General features: G+C 36.9%; 1 protein-coding gene across 2 annotated transcripts in view; it reads right to left on the bottom strand.

Annotated features, from left to right (window-relative positions):
- kiaa1549la (KIAA1549-like a) overlaps positions 1-17260 on the bottom strand; it is an 89839-nt gene that overhangs the window by 36597 nt on the left and 35982 nt on the right. For both annotated transcript variants that reach the window (XM_028041601.1, XM_028041607.1), the window contains exons 5-11: positions 14590-14812; positions 12315-12448; positions 11346-11514; positions 4678-4737; positions 3917-4077; positions 2384-2555; positions 635-795 (exon numbers count right to left, since the gene is read on the bottom strand). In XM_028041601.1, coding sequence (XP_027897402.1) covers positions 635-795; positions 2384-2555; positions 3917-4077; positions 4678-4737; positions 11346-11514; positions 12315-12448; positions 14590-14812 — 1080 coding nt within the window. The remainder of the gene's footprint in view (positions 1-634; positions 796-2383; positions 2556-3916; positions 4078-4677; positions 4738-11345; positions 11515-12314; positions 12449-14589; positions 14813-17260) is intronic.

The following is a 17260-nucleotide window of genomic DNA, read 5'->3' as shown; positions in this document are numbered from 1 at the left end:
CTGGCAAGCTCATTGCTTGTTTACCACTTCCCTGAACGCAACGGCACAAGCAGCTGCTGTTCTGGCGTCATGCACAGTATCCAGGGCGACCATCTGACCGAATCGAACCATCTGTTGGCAATCTATTACAATTACTGAAACATTTATAAGGATTGATTTTCAGTTAAAACTCCAGTGAGCTGATGTTCAGTGAGCACTGTCTTTGTGGAAGAGCCAGCGTTACCCTGAGGTTTCCTTCCAGTACAGTGAGCTCTGCCCATTTCTTTGCAGCCGATTGGTCTTTGCAGCATGCATGATTAGTAATGACCACGGGCTACTGGGTAGTGAGAAAACAAATGAGTGAGGCTGGCAGAAATGAAATTCATTTTTCTGTCCTGCAGTAACAGCTTGACACAGTCAGTTTTCTGTCTGCCGTGTCACTCGCAACAAAGTTATGTAATCTTGTCAGAGCCTTACAGAAGATTAAATCACTGAGATTTGTTGAATTGGTGAGCTTTGGGTATCTCAAGATGACAAGAAAACAACTAATTTACAGCAGTCACAGAGGGAAGGATGAACAAAAAGAAGAAGAGCTGCAAAATATATGGGTCAGTACAAATAAACAGGAAAAGTGAAACAAGTTTCAGGATCTTACCTTGGAGCGGGTTTTGAAGGTCCTAAATGCACCGGATTTAAAAATGACTCTGTTTCTTTTACACAGGATGAAGGCCACCATTCCAATCACCACCATCAGTAAGAAAAGAGGCGTGAGAACGGCCATGATCCACAGGTTGCTGGGTGGTGTCTTCACCACAGCTGCACATGGAAAAAAAAATAACGTTAAATTAACAGCAGTTTTAATCTGGTACGATATGCAAACAACAGATATTAGTGAGCTTGATGAAAAGAATGTATTAAATGCTGCTTTTTTAGGTCTACCCAAGGCTCAATTTTAGGTTCACATCTTGTTCAGTGCTTGTCTAACCAAACCTGATTAGTTAGACTGATGTTTTCATGCTTTGTTGACAACAACACTGTAAGCAAACCGATGAAACTGCGAAGAAAACGTGGATTTATTTTTTCATCTGACAAGGCAAGGCAATGAGAACTTGCAGTTTTGATGGCTGTATGTTCACTATAAAGACTGAAAAGAGTTCAATCTTTCGATACGATGTTTTAATACAGATTTCTTGAAATTAAGTGAAAGACATGTGAAAATGTGTGAAATTAAACCTTCTTAACAATATAGCAGCAATTTTCTTCAATCTAACACATAAAAAAGGATGAGAATTTCTCACGTGAATTTCTTTTCAACTGCTTACTTTTGGAGCTCTTCTATGACAGAGCTGTTTGCAGATGACGTGTTTTCAATTGAAGGCGTGAATATAATTGTCCTCCTCTCTACCCATCAGGAGGTGGAGAGAAAGTGTTTACCAAGAACACTGTGATCTCTTCTCAGCATCAACACTTTAGGAAGAGCTGGCAAATCCAATGTTTTCTTCGGTTAGTTAAGTGTAATGAGGTTTCTGAGATAATACAAGTTATAATATAAGAAAATGCAAGTCAAAGGGAGAGAATACTCTGTTCTCTTGAGTTACAACGACTTAAAAAGCCACCAAAAACATGCATAAACATTTTTAACATTGTTTGCATATAAATCTGAAGTTCTTCCAACCTATCCAAACATAATTTGTGCAACACAGCCAAGCTATTTTACTGAACAAGTTGCAATGTCATATGCACAGGAAGATAATGGCAGATAAATCTGTAGCATTTTGTCTTTTTACAAAATGCCATTGAAACTAGAGGCAGATGTGCAATGGTGGGACTGGTATGTAATGGAGACAGACATGGAAACAAAGCAAAGCACATGGAAACGTCAGAAAATGCAAACATTAGTTATGCTTTTTACTCTTTATAAATATTGTGTTTATACTATTTTTTACATTTGTACTACCAACCCACCAGGGAATAGCCTGCTTGAAGAAATGTTTAATATTATCACTCAAGCAGTGATTTCCAATACTGTGTATAGTCTTTAAGAAAAAACAAAATGTGTGTTGTTCATAAATCAACCATAGCTCTGTTCTGACTGAATGACCTTTGTGTGTATGCTATGGTTATATTCCCACAGCAGGTCTTAATTGATCAATTTAGATTTTTTGCTGAAATCAACTTTTTTTTTTTTTGGCATGGTGTTTTATACTACTAATGAACTAAAATCCCAACTAGACTTGTGTGTGAACTGTTTACATCCCCAAAGCAACCTGCATGTGCAGAAGCAGAACGTAAACGTCACACAGCAGCCATGGAAGTAATAATGGATGCTTGCTTTGACTCTCATATATTTAAATACATATAAAAGACATGCAATGCAACAATGACTGTATAAACACAAGCTTACGTTTGGCCTGCACTTGCACAAAGTATCCCAGTGTCAGAGCCATGGTCTGGGAATCCAGACTGCTGAGAGTCTTTGCAGCTGCAGATCCTGTGATGGGGGATCCATTTAGCTGAGCATAGTAGGTCATCTCTGCTGGGTTCTTTGGACCTGGAAGCCGTCGCATGCTCACCATCTGGGAGTGGGGAGACACAGTTGCATCATAATTTTAGAGAAATAAAAAAAAAAAAAAAAGCTTTGAGCTTTGTTAACCATAAAGAAAACATAATCTGTAGGCAAGCTGCATGCAAAATCCCTTATCTTTTCAAACCACTAGACTGCCGCATTGGTTTGGAGATGAATGGATTTATTGAAGACTCTCAAGGATAAACGAGTCACATGAAATCTCAATTTCCTTTCATCATACATCAAACAGATTTTTTAAACATAACACAGCTTTAATCAAGTCTAATAATTTGATTTTGTCATAAAAAAAAAACGTTATTAAATAGCTTGAGGTTTACTCCTCTGACTACACCCAGCACGTTCTGACAGTTCTGAGAAGCTCTTCCTCCTCCACTCAGCAGCCATAAAACTGCTCAGCTGTGAAGACCATGAAACCCTTGAGGGTTTGTAATGCATGCGGGTCACTAGGAATAAAACGTCATTGTAATTTGAACAATACGGAGCACCAAGTGGGGAGGTGACGCAAAAGAAAATATTGCTCACCAAATGTGCTCATTATTATTTCATGTTTAAATTGAATCATTCCAACATCTCCCTTCACCAAACAAATTACATTTTTGAGCTGTAGAGTTAATTAATCAAAAAGAAGTTACGTAAAAAACAGTACTTATTAAAAGTAGTTAGTGTTTAGATTTGACCATAAAAATGTTTGCCTGTAGCCTCTGTTCTACAAATATATAACTCTCCTCTATTTTTTGACAGGATTCCTTACAGCTGTCACACCTTCAGTCCCCCGGAGCGCTGTCCAGGTTTCTAAATCTGGAGCTGTCTGTGGTAGTGCATGCATTCAACCCTTTTCATAAGAGACTGAGAAAAAGTTTAGTTCCGAAATGAAAGTTTTAGGAAAAAATATCACATTTGCATAATGTCTGAAAAGCAACTTTGAAATTATTTACTTTATTAGGAGAAAAAAAAAGCAAACCACCCTTTTTAAATCAAACTGAACTGCCTGAATGCATGCAATTCACATACCAGAAATTGCATGAAGTTATAATATTATTTGCCAAGAAACTTGAGAGAAATGTTTACCATTATACATTACAGAAGAGTGTAACTTAGGGAACATCTATAGGTGTCAAAAGTTGGACTCTAATACCATCCAAACTCCCACTATTACACCTAACTGTAAATATAGGATTTCTCTCACATTTGGACAGATATGAAAAACCCTGTGAAGAGGTGAAGATGTCATAAAGATATGAACAAAAAAAACCTGAACATGTTTACAATATCCTTACTCCAGTCTTTACTTGTTGGTGTTGCCATCTTGACATCGTATTTCTACAAAAAGAATGATCAATCTCTACTGACCTGCACGGTGTAGCCGCCCACAGACGTGGCCCGCCGGGACCTCATGGACCGAGAGCCCTGCCTGCCAGCAACGAGGAAAAGCTCAGCCAGCCGCTGCTCCATGAGACTGGCGAAGCTCTGGTAGTTGGCCTCCAAGGAGGAGGTGTCCACATCCTGGATCACTGAGCAAGGAGACAAGAAATGACAGACAGATTTAGGTGCGGGAAAAGAGGCGTTCAGGCAGACAAAAAAGGGAAAAAGAAAAAGTGGGTGAGTAAAGGATTGAGAGCAGAAAATATAAAGAAGAAAAGCAAAGCAGGAGAAAATGACCACAAAAAAAAAAACAGTTTGAAGAAAGACAAAAAGTCAGAGAAGTTAGAGCTCTGTGATCAGTATGACAATAGATATGACAGATGATCTTCCTCCTGAGAGCTGCTCTTACAACAGGCCATAAGTGAGATGGATCAGTGGACAGACATCACACACACACTCACTCTCACACAGCAGCATCATTCACAACCGTCCCTGATGTGATATGAAGTGATCTCTCTCCCTGCCCCAGTCAGGAAACCGTGAATTATACATCAATGGGCTTTTCCGCATCTAAAGTGACTCAGAACTGAGAGAGGAAGAAGAAGAATGGATGGATGGAGGAGGATTGCTAAACATGCAAAGAAACACACAGAGCTGTATGAAAAAGGCCTTTTGGTAACTTATGTGTTATATAATCAGTGCAACACTTGGTTTTGCAGAATCTGAGAGCATGTTCAGGAGCAAATTACCTGTGATCACCCAGTAGCTCCTGGTTGCTGTGGATGTGTTGAGATTGTGGTACTCAAGAGCTGGAGACAGACAAAGAGACAGACACAGAGGCGTCTCATTTACTTTTGAACACCCAGGAAACTAACTTTACTTCAATCAGCTGGTTTTTATTTTTAAGGTTCTGGAAAAAAATCACAATTTACAAGTTTCATATAATTTATTGGTAATGGACACTCTGTTAATATTATATTATATATATATATTTTTACAGAGTTTCACAAATTCAAAATAAACCTAATATAGGTATATCATTTATTTAAAAAGTTAAAGTATCAATGGGCATTTTTTATCTAGCAAAATAAAATATACACACTAAAATTATATGATGCCTCTGTTCATACAACAACAGCCTTTGCCTTAATAGACATTGTATGTTTACTAAATAACATTGGGGCTTCTTGAACTGACATTAAATTTACACCAGACGGTCACAACCAAAGTAATACAGACATACAAAACCATCAAAACCAATTGGTACATAGTACAAATGCTATGAAGTGAAATGTTAAAGGGAATTAATAGTGAATACATAAACAGTTGTGTGCAAAAAGACTTAGAAAGCCAAAGAATTATTTGAAATCTGTCAGCGTTTAGAAAGGATTCCTAACATATCAAGACATTTTATATACTACATTTAAAGATTTCTTATTACCAACGTTTCACACTAGTGTAATTAGCAAAAACAAAGAGACTTTGTCAAAAATTCTTAGTTACAAAATGTCTAGCCTTCTAAGATTGTCAAAATCCAAAGAACATTATTTCATCATAAACTAATGACAGGTAGGTGTAAGATTTCTGACAGAGGAGTCAAAACAATAAGAGTTCTCCAAGAACTAAGGAGCACTTCCAATTAGAATTTAAAAAGTATCAAACCCACTAGAGATAAAAACACCGAGCTGTACACTAAATTATTTTTCAGGTAACGCTCTGTCTTTTGTCTCAAAATCCTTATATTTTCATAAGACCGCAATAAAAACTCCAACAAGTGAACAAATATCACTGGACAAAGAATAGGGTATCAGTAAAGTTATTTGTGAAAATGTGGACAATACTGGCAAAACAGTCAGTCAGTCCATCTGCCCTGTCAAAACAGTAAATAAAAGAGCTGGCATGTATAAACACTTGCAGTTCTTCAATATCCCAAGCTGTCATTAAAATAAATGGCCAGCTCAGACAAGAACTGGTGCAATTGATCTCGCTTTATTGACACCAAATAACTCTGCAGATAAGAACCAATGTACAACTAGTACTCAGACACTGGGGGAGCATCCTTCATTCTCAAATGAAAGAGGGAGAAATGTTTGACTGTGAGAGTATTCATTATGTTCAATAAAACATCTCAGAATTTAAAAAAGGAATTTGGTCACTTCACTGTATTGTGAGGAGTATTCACAATATAGACCTCCTGCCTTCTTTGGAGTCCAGCACAAGATTAGTTGTCTCAGGTTTTATAACCTGAGACAGTCAATTGAAAACATAAGCACTTTTATACACCATTTGTTTTCCAGTGACGACTGTCTCTTTTAGTGTCATTTACAGCTTAATACAAGAAAAACAAAAAAAGCAATCAGCTCCTGTAGAATACATTATTTCTCATTATTTTTCACTATAAATCCAATTTAAAATCCCTAATTGGATTTTAAAAGCTGCAATAAAAATATGCAATAATTAGAATACGGGAAAAAGGCCTTTGAAGTCAACCAAAGAAAATGCAACATTGGTAAATTTGTGTGAAGCAGCACTGTAATAAACACCAACACGCTCCACATTTTATTCTGTCAGCCTGTTTTAAGAAATACCTGCTCCTCCATATAACTTCTTCTGTCTCTATACACACACAAACACCATAACACCCTCTGTCTCTCGATTTCAATCTCATCTGCAAACGTCTTTCGTCCTATTTCCACCTCACACAATCTGTCGCCAGCTTAACAAAAGACCAAGTCAAAGCTACAGCAAGAAAACTGTATCTTTAACCAGTGTTTGTTTCTGCTCTAAACCGATCGTCTAGAGACAAGTAAGAAAAATGAGAGCACATTTACATTCACCGCTCCTTCCTCTTAACTTAAACGAGCTCATAAAAGCACTTGAGCCAAACACCATTGGTGTGTGAAGGTTCAGGACCCTCCATCTGAGTTCTTCAGAGAATCTGTGCAATGCCCAGATGAATCCGCCACATTAATTTTATCAGCGTGGTTGTTGGAAATGTACTTGCAATATGCAAAAAGAAAGAGGATGAAACATGTAGAGTAATAGAAAATGTTCTGCTCAGGTTTTATACACATAAAAAAACCCAAGCAGGAGATAAGGTATGAAGAGCATCAGATTTCTTTTTAATGGAGGCTTTAGAGAAAGATGAGAAAATCACAGCTTCCAGTTACTTCCCTTTAAACACTAAACGTCTGTTTAAAACTGGACTCTGTTAGGCGACGTGTTTTGTCTGAATTTAATCTTAAAACCAAGGAACAATCAGACTTAGCAAGGTCAACACACCAACCCACACAAAGAAGTGTTTCCTTGTGAGCAGAATAAGAGGTGGGTTACATTTTTTCACAAATAAATATCTCAATAGTGTGGTGTGCATTTGCACTCAGTCACATTTGATTTGATTCTCTTTATTAAACTACGGAAAAAACGATCAGAATTGAGCAAATTAGCTGCCGCTGTTTATCTGTGTGAAGCCTGATCTCAGTATGAATGCAGCTGTTCTGTGAAGACCTCAGAGTTTTGTTGATGTAAATTAGGGAACAAAGAGCATCATGAAGGCCACAGAGCACAGCAACAGGAGAATGCTGGAATAACTTCAAGCTTTAAGTTATTAAACAATGTCAAAAGCCTTGGATGCTCTCAAAATAGAAGAAGAAAAAAATCCAACACTAGAAGAAACAAAACATTATAATGTAATTTGTGTTTCTATCAACATGTCTTGTTTAGGAAAGTACTCTTATGAAAGAGAGATAAACACAGATGTAGACTTTCTACAAGCGGACATGCCAGTCCATCTGACAGCTAATTAACTTTATGCAATGCAACTCCCCTTGGAAAATTAACCAATGACGCATGCCTGACAGGACAGAACAGGGAAAACAAACTGCAGTGTTTTGTCTTCTTCATTATGCAGTGCAAAAGTTAAAATTTTATTAAAATGTACAGGCAAATGAGAAACTGCACTTAAATGACTTCTAGAGTTTATTCTGGGACAATGAACTCGGTACAGAATGATGGAAATAGCGTTGTGGTGTAAAGAAATACTCTCAGCAGGCAAACAGACTCATCCTTCACATAAATGATTCCATATTTATGCTCTAAAAGCAAATACCATCCAAAACACAGGGATATCAGCTGCTGTCACTGCTGTGATCATTCACTGCCATTTTTTGGTCAGTCATCCAATAAGCTACCATACATTGCTTGTTTTTTGTTTCACTACTCGAAACATTCAGTGATTTTTAGGAGAACAGGAAGCCTTTTTGGTGATGCTAAGTGGATTTGGATGTGACCAAGTAAAGTGTGATGTTTGAGCCCTTTGGGTGTTGAGAGCGCACACCAACAGATACTAATCTAATCTCACTCTGCTAAAATTAGCTCATCTGGGGAACACGGACAACAGATTGCCCAAGGCAGGCTTGGGATGATAGGGATGCAGGCTTGGGATGCAGCTGTTTGTCCTTTTAAAAAAATCTCACAGATGGCATTGGAAGGAGGGATGGAATATAAACAAAGCACAGTTGGCCCAATTATGGAGTGTGGGGTCATTTACTTTGGGTAGCTGGACTCAAATAAAACACACACAACATTTCTGAAAAGGTAGGACTAACTTATTCAATTTTTGCATTAATAACAAAAGAAGCACTCATCGATTTTGCAAAAAGTTACAAAATGACTAAATTACTCCTCTCATCCTCCATTCGTTCTTTGAAAACTAAAATTATGATCTTGTACTGATAATAAGCATATCATAACCCTCAATGCTTTCCAAACCTCAAAGAAGCACCAATCTTTTCCTTTGCCCCTTAGAGGAGTAAATCTATAATGAGTTGAAGATCACACACTCATTTGACACATCAAACAGCGTTTTAACTTTAATGCTGCGGTCTCTCTTGGCCCCATGTGTTTGTCTGCTTGTGGTGCCTAGTGCTGCTGAACAGATCAGGCACTGTTGAAAAAATTAATTGCTACTCTTCAACTTACGCTTGAATACCACAAGATCTTCATAACTGACTGAAATCATGGATTAGCAAGGAATAGGGCTTAGGTTTAATTTAAAGCAACTGACTGCTAATACATTTGAGTCCAATTTTTTCTTATACTATGACAAATAAAGATGCTTGGAGTACATTTTAGATGCCTTCTATACTTACTCAGTGTCAAGTAATCTTCTCGCTTGGGGAGAAGTTTAAACATGTGATAAATCATGATTTTTGCATTGCCTTTCAGTTGAGTATTTGGTCCTGAGTAGCCAGAAGTCTTGAGGGGACCAAACAAATATTATTTCAAAGTCTTTCTTAGCTAGACGTACTAGCAGCAACAGTACAAGTGGACCAAAGGAAAATAAATGTTACATAATCTATTAATATATTAGGATGGATACTAAATTATTTCTTGTTTCGTTTCACCAGAAGATAAGCAAACAACACTATTTTTTTATTATTGTTAACAGTACATAACCAAATGTATTTATTGGTTCAGCTTTCTGCTGAACATTCTTCTTGTTTCAATAACGATGTCCTGGTCTCCTAGCGGTCCTCCTCCTCCTCCTCCTGAGCCTTTCAAAATTCATAAGACTCCAGGGGTGAAAACTCCTTTATAGATTCCAAGCTATGCTCACTACACTCTTTATTCTTACTGATGCTGAAATTAAGGAACAAAACACCATGAAGTATGAAAGTAGGCTCAGTGTTTAAACTTTTTCATACTCTCCAGCCTGATGGTACAACTGAGTCAGGTCAAGGAAATCTACATTGTAGATTTTCTTAGATGTGTACTGGTTAGTAAGTTCAATTTATTTATGATTTCCCCTTAACACATATGGTAAAAAATAAATACCTGAAATCTGGCAAGTCCTTCAGCATCTATTCTCTTTTCAGTAATAAAAATATAAAGAGAGGACATGCTAATATTTTTATTATGCAAATATGCAATGACAATCAAAATAACCTTGAATGTTATTTCTTGAATGAACAGTTTATGTATACCAGAATATGCTAAAGTAACAAAAATGCCAAGTCAATATGATGTGAACTCTAAATCATTTTTTTGTGATGTTCTGAAACGATTTTGCAGCTATACAAATTTGTTTTTACTTTTGCATGACAAATTTTAAATTCCACTTACAGATGTATGTGAATGAATACAAAGAGACTACAGTAATCTGTTTTTCTAGCAGGATGCATTCTTACAGAATTGTAATGACAGGAATAATAAAGTGGATTAGACAACACTGGCTATGTTTACATGCAGATATAAACAATTTGATCATATAAAAATATATTTAATCAAGAAATCAGTTAAACAAAACCAGTCTGTCAACATAAAGTAGGATCTAAAGATCTAGAGAAACTCAAGAACTGACAAAAAAACCTAGTCTGTTCTTTCAGTCTGGAAAAGACATTGATGACTAGATTTAATTCAAATTCAATTTGATTCAGAAACACTTTAATTAAGTTGATGAATGGATGCAATAAATGGAACCTTGGATAAATAATTTTAAGCAATAATGGTTTCAGCAGCCAAGCAGACGCACACTTAATATTTTTAAATGAAATTTGGTGGTGAGCTTGACCTGTAGATGCTGTGGTTGCTCAAAGACATTTAAAAACAGAAAACAAGGATACTCTCTTGTTATCAAACATATATTATCTGAGAGTTATAGAAATACTTTGACTTGAGTTTATGATTAGGAAATTTAAGAGCAATTATTTCCCTTGAGAAAAGATGCATCCTTAATTTAATTTATTACATTTAGTCCAAAAACTTTAGAATTATTACTCTGAGATTTTTGTCTAGACTTAAGAAACTCTTCAAAGAAACTGTGGATATTTAAACAAGACATGAATACATTGACCTGAACTGGCTTTTTTCAGCTCAACTGACCCTCAAATACAGTGAGAGAGGGGAAAACTTTAATTTCATAAAACAGTAAAGTTTCTCTTTTTTAAAAAATCATTTTCGAGGTTTTAATCTCTTCCTGTAATGGGAGCATGTACAAATTAGTGTAGTCTGGGGTAAATCTCAGGGTAAGAATCTATATTGGCCAGGAAAGGTAGCAACACTAACTGAGTTTATTATTGCTATACAATGTTAAATACAATTTAATGTTTAAACTTGTTTTTTTTCTTTGTTTTTTTTAAATAATAAAACTCAGTTTTGGAGCAAATACTTTTTCCGTATAGTCCCCTTCGCTCATAAACAATTTATGACTGCTCAAGGCAGAAAACAATCATAGCCAAAGTAGGTGTCAGCAGGCCAAAGCTGCACAAAAAACTAACAATCAAGATTCGTCAACAAAAGCCGGTGCTTCTCTGGCTTTCAATGATTCATTTTCAGTTGTTTCATTCGCAATCAATGCAGTGAAACAAATAGACAGCCAAATTAATATCCCACTGAGAGAAAATGAAGCTGTACTTACGCTCAGCTATCACTAGCGGAGGATAGAACAGGAAGTATCCCACCAGCTCTGCAGTCAGCTGGTTGAGGAGCCCACTGGATATTGTCCCATTAAGAACTGCATCCTGGTTTTTCACCACATACACCAGCGTAACCGAAGGTGAGCCAGACTCCTGAGAAACACTCTGGATCTGCGGACAGACACACCAACTTAAATTAAATATGCTGTTCTCTGCTGCACATAAAAATATTCAGAAAGATTTCTGATTTTTTTCCACCAAAGACAAATACAAGGCCACATTTATAATTTAAACCTTCATACGAAAATATCTAGAGCTATCATGCCAAATGTCGAAGGCGCGCATAAAGAATGCACACCAGGCCTTCAATGAACAAGGTTTTATTCTCTCCATAATAAGACCTGTGTGGTTTCTCCAACATTCATGTAACAGAATCACAACGGCGAAGTGGACGACGACACAAGATACAGAGAATTCCCATCACATTTCTCTGCAAGCGTTAATATTTCAGGGGATAAATAATGAATGGAGCCTGTATCTCCGTTTGCTTGTTGAGACCTACTTTATGATTTTGACGGTGTTTGCATGTGCAGTGTATATTCTGCAAACAGACAAAGACTTTGGCAGAGAAATATGTATGATTTATGTATGAAAACTAGATTTATTACAGTTTGCTGTTTCCAAAAATATAAACATTACTCAGAAGCTATCCCCTTCAGTCAAGTGCAGAGTGTTACTATAACTGACTTATTTTTGGTAACTTTTAAGCCATCTGGCCACAGTAAAAAGCTTGTGGCCAGCACTGTTGAAGCAAAAACAAGAATAAGTATGCGAGCGACTGAGATGGTGTGAGAGGTTGGAAATCCACCTGGAGCTGTGTTATAAATGTTAGTCTGATTAGCATGCTGCATGCAGACAGGACGCATTTGACTGTCTGCCTTATAAATAGTCTCAGTGCACTCGTCCCGTACCTCCACTGTGAGTCTGTTGTAGGTCTCCAACACTTTATCCTGAGCCTCTTCAAAGGCATTCTCAAGCCGCTGCTCCAGCATCTGGACAAAACTGCACGAGTAGATGTTGTCTGCAGGTCCAACAAATCTTAACACTGCAAACCAGGCAAGGAAGAGCAAAGCAGGGATTATTTATATACCATCTGAGTAGTAAGAGAATAACAAACTGCTTTAGATTAGGGGTGGATCTCATTCTGGTTTTCTTCTACATGGTATTCCATGTATTAAGGAAGCGTGTCTTAATCTTGACGCCACATCTCTGTGTTTGTGACTGACATTTAAATAGAGTTGCACAGATTTGCAGTTGTCAACACCACATCAATGTGGGCATAATCCGAATATCTAAGAACCTTTTGTATGAAGAACTAGGTAGGTTTTTATGTATTTTAAGGGATATTCATGAACAATATAAATGCAAATAATGTATTTGTCCAGTTAGTCAGTTTTGGAAGTTGACAAAATATTTAAGCTCACAAAGTGCTGTTAGGAAATAACATATCACAATTATTTATTTTCCTATTATTGTGAAGTAGTTCTTGAGTTGAGTCTTGAGTCTTTATTTGTAACAGCGGTGACAAAGTCTTGTCTGGACCAGTGACATATTTTATTGCAGGAACTGTGATGTATACTGCAATAAAACCTCCCAGCATATTAGCATGCTGTTGCATATGAAGCAGGGAATTGAAGCACAAGCAAGAATCAATCTCTCAGTTGTTCAGCTCATTAACCGTAGATATGTTTGCCAATTTACCCGCCAAAGTACAATTTGCATAAGATTACCAACTGGGTCAGCAGGGTTTGTGCCTGCAGAGCATTTTAGACTGAGACCAGTGAAGGATGTTGGGACTTTGAAGGAAGACTGCACTCATCAGCAACACACTGTTTGAATTTAGGTCAGAACACGGCTCCACCTTCAGCACTGCAGCCCCGTTTAGAGTTAATTCTCCAAACAAAGGATAATAAAGATGGAATGGAGCAAGAAAATAGAGGGCAATGGGTAACATTCATAATCTGCTGATGGACTCAATATTGTTTACCCGGAGCTGCACCTCCCCGCTTCTGATGGAGAGCCGCTCGTTTTCTCTGGTTTCGGTTTAGATGGAGGCGATAATCCTCTTCGTTTCCCTTGCTACTCAGGTTTATCGGTCACACAGACATCCCTCCAGAGAAGCGCTTTCATTAATACTAACAACAGAGCCAAATATACAGATTCCAGATACAGCATGATGGATTGGGTATCTTATCCACAGTGCTTTTATTTTTAGGGCTAATCTCAGGTAGTGTTTGTTTTTTTTTGTTGCTGAAGATGCATATACCTTCCGTCTAATGTTATTTTTTCTCCTGCTGTTTGCTTCCACCATTTTAACTTTGGATTCATGCTTTCTTTCAAATTAAGTTCATTATTTGCATCATCCTACTGCCTCTAGCTCACTGCTTGCATTTGGGTATGCCACAATCAATTTTCCTGCACAGATATTTGGCACTTTCTACTAAAAAACAATTTTAAAAAAGATTTGATACTTCAAAGTTAGAATAAAGTCCACATTTGATCACAACCATAAACATTAGCATATTTTATTGGGATTTTATATCATAGACCAACACAGAGTTGTTCATAACAGTGAGGCAGAAGGTAACCAGTCCACTTCTATGTAATTTAATCCCCGTAAAAATGCAGCTGAACATCTCAGAGGAACATTTCTTTATGTCGGTGATCAGATTTTCTGAGTTTCTACAGTCAGGGAGGCACCCATATGCACCAATTAAGCTCAGATTAAAGGTAAAGTTATTCTTTCTTATTAATTTGATCAAATCTGAAGCAACATTGATTGAAAATTATGGATTTGTGTTGAGAAATACAATATTATTCTCAAAATGTATATTCTGATGTACAATCAGTCTCTTAACTGTACAGATTTTCTGACCTTGCTCACACAAAACGGGGTGGGTGTGTGTGTGCTGAAATGTGTTTTGAGGCTTAAGAGCTGACTAAGTGATTGGACCAATTTGTTCTGCAATCATGGGGGTCTGTATGGGATTTAAGGTATCAAAGAGGAGTAAAGGAGAGCTAATCAGAATCTTTCTAATTTTGTCTGGTTTCTGTTCTTCCTGGAATCAATTTAATCCTCCACTCCTGCAGCTTTTTGTCTTTTTACAATCAAGTTTCTGGAACAAGAAGCTGGTTTTGCTGGATTTTAGTGTCACGCATTTCAATGTTCATCTTAGGTATTCTCACCTGTTTTGAGCTGTAGGTGAATGTGGGGAGAGCTGATCCAGGTCGCCACGGGAACCAGAACCGCCTTGACCAGCGGGGTGTGCTGCCTAATGTCAGACAGCAGTTTGTCAAAGCCGTAAACATTGAGAGCTTCGACAACCATGGAGGAAACGTAGACAGTTTTCCCGCTGGTCACGTAGTAACCCAGAGTCAGGTTGTTTGGGCTGCAGTCGTCTCGCTCCACCTGTGACAGAGACATATTTTCAACAATTCCAGCATCTACATCAGGCTTATACTTTGCAGCATAAACTAACACTGAGTATTTTAGAAAAAGCTAACTTTTAATACATTATGTCACCTATTCACTTGGTAACAAATTATTGCTTCTACAAATGCAACAGTGCCACATTTTTACCAAAAAAGTCCTAGAAAACGAATGGAGCCGAAGCATTTTTAATGACTTACTGTATCACTAAGGTTTACATTTGGGCAACGTGACATTTCTAAATCAACGATTATATTAGTTGCAATAAGTGTGCATTTTCCTTCTGTCTGTCTCAGCTGTCATTGAAGCATCCACCACTGTGAGCTGTAGCATCTTGAACTCAGGTTTGTGCTTCTGTTGTAATAAAACTCCATTCATCTGTGTTACTATGTTATTAGCCTGCAAAGTGCAAACGCCTGACACCTGAAATAAAACATCCAATAAATGTTGCAGCCCTAGCTGTTGCAATATTAATATAGTCTGTTGCAATATTAATATTACTAGAATGAGGATTTACAGTATATTGAGCAGTACTAGCATAACCTTAACCACTTCTCATAATAGGACTGCCATTCAATGAAGTCCTTGCTGTGTTATTCTCCATAAATGAAGCAAATCAAATAAAACAAAAAGCAACCAGAAGCCTACTCATCACAAATGGAAACAAAAAGTTATTTTCTTTGGCTTTATTATTTTTGACACATTTTTTATTTGCACATGACGGGCAAAACCAGCTAATTTAGCACTAATCGACAATACATCTATGCAACCATCTACATTAAACACAGAGTCATCTGTGCTGTTTATTAAAGTGGTGTTTATTTTTCACATGTTCTACATTGCAATAAATACTTTTACAAGGAAAGATTCATAAAGAACGTATCTGAAAAAATGTTGTTGAAGCAACTGTTGACTGTAAGTGTTATAAATGCATCTTGTTTTTAATTCAGTGAATAATTAGTTAAATAATTATATAACTGTCTATTACTGTATTACTTCTCCTCTAATCAGATGGAATTAAGACTGCTTTTAAGTAATGAACACTTTAAGCGGATCCTGCGTTAAATAGATGATAAATAAATGGAAAAGCAGAATATTTCCACTTGACCTGTGAGCCAAGCTGAAGAGAAAACAGTGAAATTATCAAACTGCTTTTAAAATTTTATTTCATTTTAAGGCTGTTTGCACATCTTTACCAGAAGTTTACATAAATGTGTGCCTGTGTATGGTTTACAGAAAAACATGCTGATGCTTATTTTGTCTTGGAGATATTGTGCTGCTATTTTATTCAAGGAATATGAGCAGTAAAACAAAAACAAAGACAGCTTTAGTGCCAACATCTGAAATACTCTCATAGAGCTGTCCTGTGAAACAAGACACTATATATTTGATTTAGATTTGAAGGTACAAGCGTCAGTGTATGAATATTTATAATTCTTGGTTTCATTTCAGTTTAGCTCTGCCTTAAGACCAAATTTCAGCTCGATTCTTCAACAGTTAGACTTTTGGCCATATCCTGAAAAAGAAAAAAACACACACACACAGACAACAACTGTGGTGAGTCAAAGGCTGTATTTCTGGAACTTAACACCACCCACCTTCATGTACCCTCAACCTTCAACCACACTGAGTAGCTGAGGTTGTTGTTGTTATGGATTTTTTCCTCTCTCTCTCTCTCTCTCCACAACCATATTTTTCTCTCCTCTTTCTCTCCCTGAGTGTGTGCTGGCTGCTCCTGCCTGATCTTTTTATCTAAAACAGACATCCTCTTTGAATGAAACTGTATCCCAGCACCTCTCCTTATGCAGAGTCCAAGTAAAAGCTTCAGCCTCATTTCTTTCCAAGCAACTCTTTACATATTTTTCAATTATGCTCAGCCACTCAGTCTTATATCCATAAAGCCACCTTTGGGTTTTGCATTTCATCAGAAAACACAAAAAAGAGCCGTTGAATCTTGCATTTGAAGTCTAAACTAAAATGTAGTAAGCATAAAATTAAATATTGACTGTTTCTTTCAGATGTTTTATTTTTGTCTGTGGGGGTGTTTGTGTTAATCTTCCTGTGTTTTTCCTAAACCGGCAGCTTTAAGAAAACACAAAGAAAAAACTGTGTTCTGATTCACCAAAAACTGAATCAGTCAACCTTGACGTATGATCCTATTTAACATTTTTTTTATTGTACCTATGCTGCTGAGCTCTTGAGGCTTTCGACCTTCTTAGATTTTATCAAAAATATGTTGACTTTTTTGTTTCTATTTCTACTGTTTTTTTTCCTATTAGTATGTTTATGTATAAACTACATGAGTCCTTATCTTAGTTCCTTACACTCCACAATATTTGTTCTCATTTGTCTATTTCATCACTTTTTTATCTTGTTTACACTTTAGCATTTATCACGCTGTCCATATCTATCAACCACAAAACGTAG

This window comes from Xiphophorus couchianus, chromosome 2 (genome assembly GCF_001444195.1).
Source record: "Xiphophorus couchianus chromosome 2, X_couchianus-1.0, whole genome shotgun sequence".
Lineage (NCBI taxonomy): Eukaryota > Metazoa > Chordata > Actinopteri > Cyprinodontiformes > Poeciliidae > Xiphophorus > Xiphophorus couchianus.
This window is presented reverse-complemented; position numbering and strand designations above follow the sequence as displayed.